Source organism: Thermobia domestica, chromosome 1, assembly GCF_964235325.1.
Source record: "Thermobia domestica chromosome 1, izTheDome1.hap1.1, whole genome shotgun sequence".
Taxonomy (NCBI): Eukaryota; Metazoa; Arthropoda; class Insecta; order Zygentoma; family Lepismatidae; genus Thermobia; species Thermobia domestica.
The window spans coordinates 62,118,354-62,132,815 of record NC_137454.1 but is presented as its reverse complement, the minus strand read 5'-3'; the positions used below and the strand labels follow the sequence as shown (position 1 = coordinate 62,132,815).

Below are 14,462 nucleotides of genomic sequence, written 5' to 3'. Positions count from 1 at the left end.
AACGTTCATCGGTTGTGTGAACGATGAATTACGTAACATTATAAGAATTGGCTGAACTATTATGAGACTTAGCCTAATAAACTTCTCGTCTTGTCTTAAAAACAAGACTTGTCATGCTTTTCGTCTCGTCTCAAATTGGAAAATATACTTCTTCGTCTCGTCTCGAAGTTTATATAAATTATTCATTGTTGGGCTCCAGGCAATCTGTTTTAAACCCATTGTGCTCATAACTGCATGCATTCAATATTTTTATGGTTAGGATTGTTTCGTACGCTGAAAGGCTAAGTTTTACATCATATGACGTGACAGAAGAGTACTAGTGCGTAGTTTGTTCTATATCTACATTCGCATTGCAAAGATCACAATCTCTGTTTAACAACGAATAGTGACTGTAGAAATGTTTCAGAAAACTATCAGGTAGGGGGTTACGGCCACTGCGGTCTCCCGACTTACCCATGAGTGATTTTTACCGCCGAGAGCATTTAAAAGTAAAATTGTAGCTACAACAGCAATCTGCAAATCCTCGATGAACTTAAAACTAAGGAACAGTATCCGTAGCATCACCATGGACAACTGCCGACAGCATCAATCAACAAACTATGACGTGCCCAGAAGTGCATTCAAATGAACGGGACGACTTTCAGCACTTTTTACGACACGAGATACGTCAAACAATTGTTTCCACCTTGGACTACTTTTTTGTGGCTAACTCTGTATTAAAGCAAGGATGCTCACAAAAAGGAATCAAGACACAAAGTGAATCGTTTAAATTTTATTGTGTCGAAATAAAAACTCAAACATTTAAAATAGCAATTTAAAAGACAAAAAGTAAAAACTGTATAATGTGTACATGTTTTAGTAAGTGAAAATCATTAAGTTAGTTCAGAAGCGATACCGATTTGGAGAGGAGCATGTTAAGTACGATAATTTTTGGAAGATGATTACACAGGCCTACAGAAAAAAAAATTTTTCTTGGTGCCTAAAATTTTAGAGCTGATTTTAACTATGTGTGGGGCGCTGAATCCAATAATGTAAGCAGTTTTTTCTATCAGCTCTACTTTGGTAGATACAGGCTACTGTACCAGTAGTGTTATTTACGTTACAATGTATGTGGAAGAAATATTACAATCCAAAATAAATATGTAAATTATAAATGATGTAACCACTATTTCTGCATGCTTCTTGCAATAGTATACAAAATAAGCAAAAGAAATACAAATATTCTCGTAATAACAAGTTTGAATATGATCTTATAAACTCTGCAACTCAAATAAATCCTACTGTGCTCTATAGAGATTTCTATTTGGAAGAACGGTGCTCTTTTCTCATTAGTGCTGCTATCTGTCGGTACTAAACGGAAACTAGTCATATAGTAGTTCCAGGAACGTCCACTAGATTGCATTGGTATTCTACTTGGCTAGTGGATCGTAGTTGTTGTCTTGCAGGTGGAGTGACATGTTGGAACATGTGAGTTTTGTTCTGAAATCATAACTTGTATCGCGTATACTAAGACTTTATATTTAACATCCGTGTTAGTGGCCTGAACATAAAATGAGTTCAAGTCGAAGAAGGTGTGTTAACCATCCTGATGTGTTTTGCTACATATGTGGTGAGTACACATTTAAAGACAATAGAAAACATATCAGTGACTTTGTAAAAAAAAAGCATATCATGCATATTTTGGTGTACGCCTAGGGGACCAAGATAAAACGTGGGCTCCACATATTGTGTGTAAAATGTGTACTGAACACTTGCGACAGTGGACAACTGGAAAAAGAAAAAGTCTTAAGTTTGGTGTTCCAATGGTTTGGAGGGAACCCACAAACCATGTTGATGACTGTTATTTCTGCCTGGTAAATGTTACGGGTATGAATAGAAATAACCGGAACAAGTGGACATATCCTGATCTGCCTTCAGCAAGACGTCCAGTTGTTCATTCCGATGAAATACCAATCCCAACGTTTCACCACTTTCCAGAGCTTTGTGAGACTGAAAACGAACGTAGTGAACATTCTTGTGACATGGATGATGGAAGTGACAGTGATTATGAGGGAATGTCAACAATTCCTCAACAGTTTAATCAAGATGAGCTAAATGATCTAGTTAGGGACCTTAATCTTTCAAAAGAATCGTCTGAATTACTTGCTTCCAGATTGAAGGAGAAAAACGTACTAGAACAAGGAACTAAAATCACATTCTACCGAACAAGGGAAAAGGAGTTTTTACCATTTTTCACTGAAGACACAAATCTCGTATTCTGTCACGATGTTAGAGGTCTCCTAGAACACATGGGTCTTCCAGAATACAATCCAGATTATTGGCGCCTGTTTATTGATAGCTCCAAGCGAAGTTTAAAATGCGTCCTTCTACACAATGGCAATAAATATGGCTCAATTCCAATCGCTCATTCAACAGACTGAAAGAAGAATATGAAGCAATTGCTTTGGTTATGGAAAAAATTAAATATCAGGACCATCAGTGGGTGATTTGTGTGGATTTAAAGATGGTGAACTTTCTTCTTGGACAGCAAAGTGGCTACACAAAATATCCTTGTTTTCTATGTCTGTGGGATATAAGAGACAAAGCAAACCATTGGTCAAAAAAAGAGTGGCCGCAGAGAGACGACATGGTTGTTGGTAAGAAAAATATTATTAACATGCCTATTGTTGAGTGTGACAAAATCATTTTGCCACCTCTACATCTCAAGCTCGGTTTGATGAAGCAGTTTGTAAAGGCGCTAAATAAGGACGGGCCGTGCTTTGCTTACATGGGAAACAAGCTACCTCAGATCAGCACAGAAAAATTAAAAGCTGGAATATTTGATGGTCCCCAAATAAGACAACTCATGAAAGATCCGGCTTTCGTGGAGTCCATGAATGAGACTGAACGTAGAGCTTGGACCTCATTTGTAGAAGTTATCAAGAATTTCCTTGGCAATAATAAAGCTGATAACTATGTTGAGCTAGTGAACCAGATGCTTAATGCATTCCAAAAACTTGGATGTAATATGAGTATCAAAATTCATTACCTGCACAGCCATTTGGACCGTTTCCCAGACAACGTAGGCAGTCTGAGTGAAGAACAAGGTGAAAGATTTCACCAAGATATTAAAACAATGGAGGACCGCTACCAAGGAAGATGGGATGCCCATATGATGGCAGATTACTGCTGGAACCTAAAAAGAGACTGTGCAAAGAAACATTCAAGGATGTCACGAAAACGAAGCTTCCGAAGTGTTGAATAGATCGTTTGAACAAATTATTTGATTTTTTATTCATAAAAACTATTATAAAATGTAGTTACAGAGTTATTATGTACTTGATGTTTGTGTTTATATGGTTTTCATTATTTTCAAAGTGTTCCAAATAACAGATTTAAATGTCATAGTTTTCTTTTCACTTACAGTAAAACAGCACCTATGCAATTTTCGACGTTGTAGCAGGTCAGTCTTGCAATTCCTATATCTCAAAAACTAAAGCTGTTAGGGGAAAACTAACGCCATATTTGGATTCAGCGTCCCAATTCTACTTCAAATCAGCTAAGAAACACCCGGCACCAAAACCACTGTAAGCCAGTGTTATCTCTAATTACAGAAACATATCTTCCAGTTAGCATACATTATTATTATTATTATTAAAAATACTTTCAACTCATATGAATTTGCTCTTTTAATAAATACAGCATACAAGACTTTTTTGATTAAAACATTTTAGGAACTATTAGGAAATCGAAGTATCAACGGTACACCTCAATCTACGAATTTTAAGTGCTACTAGTTAAAGGCCAGAATGTATTTCCAGAGTTTTCCATCAGTAGTGATACATTGTTGAACAGATGCCAAATTCGACATTTTGAGAGAACAGATTCGTTACTTTTTTTCTTCGTTTCGACCAACTGTTTCCTATTTCATTTTGTTCCAGCATCGTAAATCCTATCTCATCATTTTGCTTTTGCCCACCAAGTAAGCTTCTGTACCACGAATACGGTACCAACTGTTATGAACTATTGTCTATGAAAGTGGTTCAATAATCAGCACTTCTTTCAACTCAAGCAAAATATACCCCTGTTTCTATTTGACAGTTGGAAGTTGGCCCCCTCCAAAAGAGCCACGCCACTATCTTCGAAAATTGCACCGTTCGTTTCCGCATATGCACTTTGTACTTTACTTGATATTTCTTTTGAGTTGCAGCATGCGGAAACCCTTGCAATGACCTACTGATGAGCTCCGTTCAAAACTTAGCAATTGTTTCAATGGGGGCAAAATCAATCATTGTTTTCACTTAAACTTTTAAAGTCTCTCTCCCCGTAAAGATATTTCCGAGACGCCAATGATTTCAGAAGCATCAAGCACAACCACGTGATCTGACACATGTACTTTGGTATTAATATGTTTTATTCAAAGATTTCTGTGCATACGAGCAGCGTTAAGGTGCTGTTACGGATTTTATTTACTCTGTATATATACTGTGTGTGTATATACAAGGTAACCAAAAAAGTTAAGCAGTTGATAAGCAGTGATAACCAAGGAGCAATACTGTGGACAGTATATACTAGCTATAGCCAATTTCGAAATTTTTACTTTCCGGGATTTTTTCCGAAATTTGGTTTTATTCCGGATTGTTCCGAAATCCGGAAAGTGAAATTTCCGATTCCGGAAAATTTTGGCTATCCCTAGGATATAAATTTAGGTTTCGACGTAATCTCCATCAGCATCCAACATCTTTTGCCAACGTTCCTGCAACTGTACAATACCCTGGTGATAAAACTCGCAGTCGTGGATGCAAAGAAGTCCATGAGTGTGTTCCGCAGGTCTCTCTCACTTGCGAAAGATCTTCCACGGAGGTGGTTGTCGAGAATATGAAACAGGTCGTAACCTGTTAGTGCAAGGTCCGGTGAATATGATGCATAACACAATCTTTCCCAGCCCACTTGCTGAAGGGTCTCCCGGGTCCTCTTTGCAACATGTGAGTTGCCATTGTCATGCACGAACAGTACATCCTTGCGATTCATCAATGACGGCTCCTGCCGCAATGCACTGCGCACTCGTTACAACTGTTGCGAACAGAGACCAACAGTGAGAGTCTCACAAAGTATCTCATACCGGTTGCGGAGAAATTCGCGTCAAGTTCTCGTAGGCACTGTGAGGGAGATGTTTTGATATCATCACATGTCAAATAATAGTGGCCAGCCATGTTCTGCTTTAGAGGAGGAAAAAGGTGAAAATCACTGGGGGCAAGGTCAAGGCTGTAGAGAGGTGCTCTACTCATTCCCAGTGTAAACGCTGAATACACTCAATAGTTTTCTGAGCTGAATGGGGTCTTACACTATCATCCAGAAGAATCATACCACGGCGGAGGAGACAAGGACGTATTCGTCTGATGGCATCTCGTAACTTCAGAAGTGACTGCATTACGTTTGACTATTTACGGTTTCTCCCTGTTCCAAATAATCGATCAGTAGCATGATTGATACGTCCCAGAATAGAGTGCGCACAACATTCATGGACGAAGCAACCACATTGAATTTCTTCGTCTGTGGAGAAGATGCATGCTTCACTTCTATGGATGGCTGCTTCATTGATGGTGCAATAGGTATCGCCAGGTTACTCCCGTTGAAGAAAATTATTTTCTCCGATGCGTAATTCTGCAGAATATTCAGCAACATCGCCATTCTGGTTGTCTTATGGTTTTCGAATAGTGCCCGTGGCACCCATTTCACGCACACTTTTCTATAGCTAAGGACATTAAACACAATGTTCTGCACAACAACATACGATAGTTCCAGCTCAGCTGATATTGAGTGTGGTGTTCTTCTTCTGCCCACAGAATACAGTTCCCACACGAGTAGTTCACATCAGTGGTTCAGGTACTGTGTCTACCGCTGTGTCCGGGGTTATGATTTAAAATACTAGTCCCGTCCTAATTTGAAGGCACGACACCACTACGCTACATGTGGCCAGCTATCTACTAAGCTCTCGTCATACACCTCCACAATCTATGAATGTCAGTAGGTGTAGTGTTTTTGGACCATAGAAACCACACCACTAATCTTTTGATTTAATTTTCTAAATGTATCACCATTAGTTTCCTTTCGGGTATAAATGGTCAGGATTCGAAGTCCTCAAACCTGCAACAAGACGAACATGTAATAAATCTACAAATAGATTTTCGTAAAGTTACAATTAATAATACAAAAGTTATATGCTTTTTAACCTCTTTTTGATCACCCTCGTATGTGGACCATTTATTTTCAAATACCCCTGTAACTTTTAAACTAACAGAGAGAAAATGCTTAAACATTGCAGAATATAAATATCGGTAAGGAGACATTGTTAGACATACTCTGCAATATCATAAGGTTAGCAGTGTTGCCAACCTAACAAACATTTTTTTTTTCAAATAGCACTACATCAGATTATTACATATTTCAAATGTATACATTAAACAAAAACTTACAATACCACAATAATTACTTTTCAGAGTTACAAACTAAAAGCGCTACAGTAACACAAACATCCAAACTTTGGAAGCTTCTAGAAGAGTAATGAAAATTTTCCGGAAAATTTTCCGATTTACAAAAACATACTCCACTTATTCCTACATCGTTGTTTAGCCGTGATGTGAGGTGGAAAATTTTCTTCTATATTTTTCCGGAAAATTTTCCGTTCTTAACAAATATCAGTGATCAAGTAACAGATCCTCAGTATTCATAAAATTGATTGAAATCATGTATAGAAATGTTATAAGGTGAAAGATCGTTTAAAGAACCTAAAAATTTTCATGGCTCAGACAATTTTCAGTACTATGTAGGAACAAGTTAACCAATTTTTCATGAATCGAAATATTTTCTGTCTTGTATGGAAAAATTGAAGAACTTTTTATAAGTCGGAAAATTTTCATCATTTTGAAGCAAAAAGTGAAACAACTTTTTGTGAATCGGAAAGTTTTATTGCTCTGCAGAAACAAGTGAAAGGAATTTTCATGAATCGGAAAATTCTCATCACGATGTAGAAACAAGTGAAAAACCTTTTCATAATCCGGACAATTTTGGATATTATGTATAGTGATGTTAGATGGAAAATTTTCCACTATATTTAACAGCACATTCAGCTATAAAATTCAATTCCTGTAGAGGAAAGTTAGACAACAACAAATCACTTTCCAATTAGCTTTCGGAAACCAGAAAATTTTCTAATATTTCAAGTTGGGAATTAAAAGTATACAGTCTCTCTCTCTCTCTCTCTCTCACTCACTCACTCACTCTCTCTCTCTCTCTCTCTCTGTGTGTGTGTGTGTGTAAAGTGCAGGGAATATACATCGAGTTCGAAGAGAACAAATATCCCATTCCAATATTTAAAATGTAACAAGAAATTGAAAAGAAACCTTTGTGAATTTATCAATTTTAGAAACAGAAAATTCCACTATTTGAATATATGAATAAACTATATTCATATATTCCAATATATTCATATATTCCACTATTCCAATATATGAATAAATAAATATTTATTTCCAGAAAATGGTCAGTATTTGCTTTCATGAGTTACTTAAACTCGAATTTTGGGTAGTCAAAAATTTACAGTAGGCACTTTATATTATATCTATTTATTTATAAATGTTGCAGTAGACCTACATAAATCTATAAAAGTAGTAAAGCTATGAGAAAACCGTCTTATGCGTATTAAACTGACGAAATCTAATATTGTGAGATAAAAGGTGGATTCTGAGGAAAGAACACATTGAAGTTTTTGAAACATTTTTGAAATGAAGAATCGTTAGATTTTCACTTCTTGAAACTTTTTAAGACAATATTTATTACCAATAAATTTTACGGCTAAACAACGAAGTAGGAATAAGTGGTGTATGTTTTTATGAATCGGAAAATATTCATGACTTTTAATAAATTGAAATTTTAAATAATAGAATGGGATATTTGTATTCTACAAACTCAATGTATGTTTGCATACACACACACAGAGAGAGAGAGAGAGAGGAGTTGATTTTGAGTTTAACGTCCCTTTAGCAGCAAGACTATATAAGACGGGACCAACTGATTAACGTGGAATCCGAACTACATGAGTTCCCGCTGGGAATCGAAGCCAGGTTTTCCATGCCAAAGCCGCGTATGCTAACTGCTTAGCAACGAAGGAGCTCGCAGAGGAAGAGAGAGAGAGAAACATTGTGTAAAATTTTACTTCCCAACTTAAAATAGAAAATTTTCCGGCTCCCGAAAGCTAATTGGAAAATTATAATTTGTTGCTGATTAATTTCCTCTACAGAAATCCAATTTTGTAGCTCTATGTGCAGTTAAATATAGTGAAAAATTTTCCACCTAACATCACTACACATAATATCCAAAATTGTCCGGCTTATGAAAAGTTTTTTCCACTTGTTTCTACATCGTGATGAAAATTTTCCGATGTATGAAAATTCCTTTCACTTGTTTCTACAGACAGTGGTCGAAGCGAGACGGTATGCGGTGGTATGCCATACCGCCTCTGGTTTTTCAGTAATGAGGACATACCGTCTCTGGTTTTTCAGTGATCACGACAATATTTAAATAGCCGGTAAGTTGAGTCAAAATCATAATAAAACATACCGCCTCTGCTTTTTTTTATTTCGAACACTGTCTGCAGAGCAATAAAACTTTCCAATTCACAAAAAGTTGTTTTACTTTTTGCTTCAAAATGATGAAACTTTTCCGACTCATAAAAAGTTCTTCAATTTTTCCATATAAGACAGAAAATATTTCGATTCATGAAAAATTGTATAACTTGTTCCTACATACCGGTAGTACTGAAAATTGTCTAAGCCATGAAAATTTCCAGATTCTTTAAACGATCTTCCACTTTTTAATATTTCTATACATGAATTCAATCAATTTTATGATTGCTGAGGAATTGTTACTTGATTACTGATATTTTTTTAGAATGGAAAATTTTCCACCTCACATCACTAAACGCAAGTAACATGAACGAGGCAATGCGCATCGAATGCACGCTAGGGTCGAATACTATGGTCAGATATGATGTACTTCAAATGAATATAGAGGAAGTTTGGGGGGATTGAAATATGATTTTTTTTTTTTTCAAAGGGTTTCAATTCGAAAAAAAAAAATCTTGGGTATCACATCCAATGACAGATGGTTTTCAACAGGCGTAAAGACCATAACGCTGTTTGGAACCATCTAGTATCTCAAACTTTCGGACTTATGAAAAACATGGGCAGGGATTGCTATACTGCTTAAACTGGTACATTTGTGGGACTTTTTAAAATGATTGTTTTCTTTTGTTTGTGTAACATTTAAGTAATAGTTCTTTTCACTCACAATTACGAGACATCGCGATTATATAATGTTAAGCAGTGTTGTAAACTTTTACGACGTTCATCATATTTTACGGACAGTTTGAAATTGAAATGAAATCTTTCAGTTTAACGTCCTACGTTTATGCCTGTTAGGCTAAGGGAGACGGATGCTTAAGGCAAGTGAATGATGATGGAACAATTGATGGAATGAGAATGTGCGAGGAAACTGGAGTACCACGAGAAATTCATGGACACGATGTTGTCGGCCACAACCTTACTTGGCCGGGTATCGAACCAGAGACCCAAAACACCGGAGATAAACGCTCTACCGCTGAACCACTGTGCTCTTTAGATATCAAGTTGCGGTAAACGGCATTATGGTTTTTATTGAAAACCATTTTGTGTGATTGGATGTGAACTCAGCAGTTTTTAAAAATAAAGTTTTTCGAAAATAGTCAAGTTCTTAATTCTTTGTAACTTTGTTTTCTTTACTAGAAACTCGTCATATCATGCTTATAGTATTGAACAATAAGACACTTTAAATGTATATTGCCACGTCCGTTTCGCTTGCACTATTACTGTTGTACAGGCCTTAAAAATAATGCTTGTACTGTTCTTGGTTTGTAACACTGAATAATAAGTATGAAATTGTAAATTTTCATTTTACATATAAATTTGAAATATGAAATAACCTGACGTAATACAATTTGAAAAACTATAACTTTGTGTTGACTTGAAAATACTGTTAACCTAGTGATTGATATCGGTGAGCACGTAAAAATATGTCCCCTGTTGATTCTGCTAAATTTCGACGTTTTCATTTCATTAAGTTTAAAAGTTAGAAACGTAGTTTGAAGGTGAATGGTCCAACCTGTATTTCATGCACGACGTCTACTTAAAAAACCAATGTAGTTCTAATTCAAATGACCTGATGAAAACATATATAAAATTTATATAGTGCAATATACAACTAGATACACGTAAAAGAAACCTATTTTCTTGTTTGATGTTTGATTTCTATTGTGGGTGACTGCGATGTCCTAAACAAAACACCAGTAATAATATTCTGCAAGCATACTTGTCTTCCATCTACCGTGGTAACATTTCTCCATTGATGGTATTGTTCAGCATGCCCGTCAGTTACGCCACCGAGATCTTCTGGAAAGAAGCCTAGATAGCTGTGCAAGGAAGTAGAGTTTCAGAGACATATTGCATTCATGATTTTCATAACTATTCAGTAAATTGTCTACCAATGTTTCGTAATTTTCAGTCTTTATGTTGTCTAAGAAACCAGTCAACATATTTAGTCTCACTAGTCAACACTGAAAGATATATATCTACCTTCACTCCATTCTCCATATTAAGCTTAACCTTCTGAAATCTTTTGTGCTTAAAATGGACACGAAAGGAGCTGATTTCCAGTATTTGATAACTACATATTTAATCTCAGCTAAAACAAGATGAAACTAGGAAGTGTGCGACCAGGACTTCAATGCGTCGCTTGGTTTTTTGAACTGTATTCTTGAGCGACGTTTTAGATTTCGTGTTGCGGTTTCTTAGGCAACTCAGTCATCATGTCAGATCATTGATTTAACCATTACTATTACTTAAAAAAAAAAAAAAAATCCGATTAAGTTAAAGCAGGACCAAAGGAAATTAAACACAACTTGAGTAACACAGAGTTATTGTATTATCACAGATTATTATTCTTATTATTATTTTGTAGGTTTCACAACGAATTTTTACTTATGAAATACGAACAAAATCGCGTATGTCGTTTCTTGAGAAAATAATCCGAAAAACTCACGAAGAGTAAACTACCTCCACTTTGTGGATTTTTAAAATGAATATTTACACGTATAAAATATTAACTAAGTCGTCTGTTATTTTTGAAGAAATCGTACGGAAAACTCATCCTAAAGAACAAACTAACCAATGTGAATTTTTACAACATATCTTATGCATATTAAATGACACATTTATTTGGAAAATACGAACAAAATCACCCGAATCGTTCTTGAAAAAGTTGTCCGAAAGGCCCACTCCCAAAGTAAAAATACATTCCCTGTGGAATTTGTACTAGAAATAACTTACGTCATATACCAGGGGCGGATCCAAGGGGGCGATTGCCCCCCAGAAGTGGAAACTTTTATATTTTATATATAAATAAAACCCATCCCAGAGTTTGGAGCTCTTAAAAGCAGCTCTAAGTAGCAGTATTACAACCTTCCCCCAAGAGGGTTCCGTCCTTGATCCGCCCCTGTCTTATAGTAGGGTTAAGTATTCATTTATGGCATGAACAAAATCTCGGTTTTTTTTTTTTTTTTTTTTTAAATGAATCTTTTGAATTTCTCCGAAAAGAAATTAAACATTATCGCTGGAATTGATTTCGAGAAAATTGCGATTGTCGATTTTTACCCTCTAGTAAACTACACTATTTTTTCAGGGGATGGAGGGAGAAGGAGGGTATGAATAAAACTCTCACGTAAAGAACAGAATCTTTCAATAATCTTCGGAATGGTCTCTAGGTGCGTGTAGGGTACGAACATGCATTCGATTATTATTATTATTATTATTATTTTAACATTTAGGACTCACGACACCTCCAATTTTACTTTATTCATGATCATAATATCTCTTTTTATCATCGCTCGAAAGTAACAAAGCATAAGCCAGAACGAAATCTAATACCAGCGTTTTAAGTTACCAACTATGCACTTTGACTTACCATTTCCTGTTGCAATGGGCAGGCCAGGCATGGTGGACGGAGATTCTCCTTCGGTCCCCAGCCTCGGCTATAGTCAATTCATCACGCAATGTAGCTACAATAGAAGAAATACACAAATAAATAAACATCTATTAAAATAACTCCTCTCACTAAATATTGAGAAATGAATTTACGGTACATTTCTCAGCAACAATGGCGTCAGCGCCTTTCCGTAAACTTGAATAAAATAATAAAATATTTTTTTCTTTTTTTTTTTTTAAGTAGGGCTTCGTTAAAACGAGGGATTGTTACTATAATTTACGGGAAAGATAATTGCATCAATGCTGACGGGGAATGTACCATTTATTTTTACTGTGTTTTATTACCATTCATTGTAAATTGTGATTATATGCTTAAAAAAGATTAACTCGTATAGTATTTGTTGAAGTTCAGCGTTTCTAGGTGTCTACCGAGGCTACATGAGACGTGCAATAACAGTTTAAAGTGGAATTCGAACCACCGAAATGCATTCAAATTTCAACACTCCACCATCGGGAACTGTACGCAGGAACCAAACGCGCGAGCTCTACCCACTAGACCAGCGGGGAGAACTACTTCGCAAGGTAAATATTTACAAGTTCTCAGACACATTTCTTCTATCAGACAGATTGATTTAACAGTAGTGTGTCGTTTATTTTTAAATATTTAGAAGTTGCTTAAAGTAAATTTGAGCCACACTAAAAAAGAATGGAATATACTGTGTAATTCCATGGTCTTACAAGGCAGGGTACACAAGTGTAACACTCCGATTGTGATAAGATTGTACAGACATAAAGAACATTGAAAAAGAAGCGACACGTATATATATATATATCGGCCAACAAGCGCATTGAAAGGGTGAAATAGGGGGGGGGGGCATAAAAATGGGGTCAAAATGAGATTATGTGGAATATAGCGAGAACAAAAAGAGATATCGAAAGAGATTAAATCTACGAAATACTACCCATAGTTGACGCAATTCAATGAGGTAGAACGCACCCATGAGAAGAGAGCAGAACATCCGAAAATGGACCAACATTGTCACAATGTGTTACGGAAATGAGCGAAAAGGGTGATAACAAGCAGGAAGAAAGAAGAAACGAAAACAGAAAATAAGTGTTTTTTCCTTTGGGTGCATATGTTGCCCGTATGCGAAAGAGACGCAAATTTATCTCAATGCACGAAGATGGGATAACACGCAGGAAGAATGCAAACGCCGTTCGTATAGGCAGCCAGCGAAACAGTACTGCGCAGTTGGTTGCATATATCGGGAATAACAAAAATTCATAGCACTGTAGAATGAAATAGCAAGTGGTCCACATACGTAAGATAAGCAGCAACATTAATATCAGTACCACACATGAGTATCAACATTATATCACTACGAAAATACACGTACAACATAATAGTACTAGCAACATTTTTTTGTGTGTTACTACTGCCTACACACAATTTTGTTTCCAACTTCCATCTCATCGTTGTTCTCATTACGCAATATATGCAACTCACCGTGCAATGTTGTCTCGCTGGCTGTCTATATGAACGGCGTTTGCATCCTTCCTGCGTGTTATCCATCTTCGGGCATTGAAATAAATCTGCGTCTCTTTCGCATACGGGCAACATATGCACCCAAAGCAAAAATACTTATTTTCTGTTTTCGTTTCTTCTTTCTTCCTGCTCCTTATCACCCTTTTCGCTCATTTCCGTAACACATTGTGATAATGTTGGTTCATTTTCGGATGTTCTGCTCTCTTCTCATGGATGCGTTCTACCTCATTGAATTGCGTCAACTATGGGTAGTATTTCGTACATTTAACCTTTTCCGATATCACTTTTCGTTCTCGCTATATTCCACATAATCTCATTTTGACCCCATTTTTATGCACCTATTTCACCCTTTCAATGTGCTTGTTGGCCGATATAAAAAAAATACGTGTCGCTTCTTTTTCAATGTTCTTTATGTCTGTGCAATCTTATCACAATCGGCGTGTTACAACTGGGTACCCTGCGTTGTTAGAGAAAGTTTTAATGAGAAAGCAAGATTGGCATTGGACACAATAATTGCTCGGGAATGCCTACAATTGAAAATACCACTAACAAACTACTGATAAAAAAACAAGACTTGTTTTTTTGATTTTTCTAAAAATGTCAGCTTTTTTAAATAAACAAGAAATCTTTCATATTTTTCATACGATACTCTTATATAACTACCACCTTCTTTTTCTGTAATGGATTCTACAATTAAGGAAGGGTCTTTACATCTGAGGTTGGCTATGCTAATTGGTTACTGAGTTACACGGTTTACCGGCAGGAGTAAATTATGCAACCCGATGTATCACAGGCGTCGTTCTGACTGCCTATTTATCGAGCAAAATTGTACACATTTTAAACGTTTTTTTAATCTACATTCA

At 36.2% G+C, this 14,462-nt stretch overlaps 1 protein-coding gene across 2 annotated transcripts in view; it reads right to left on the bottom strand.

The window, feature by feature from the left end:
- The window catches only part of vari (MAGUK p55 subfamily member vari), a 238,726-nt gene that overhangs the window by 173,920 nt on the left and 50,344 nt on the right, over positions 1-14,462 (bottom strand). For both annotated transcript variants that reach the window (XM_081757759.1, XM_081757764.1), the window contains exon 2: positions 12,034-12,127. In XM_081757759.1, coding sequence (XP_081613885.1) covers positions 12,034-12,064 — 31 coding nt within the window. In that variant the 5' untranslated portion in view covers positions 12,065-12,127. The remainder of the gene's footprint in view (positions 1-12,033; positions 12,128-14,462) is intronic.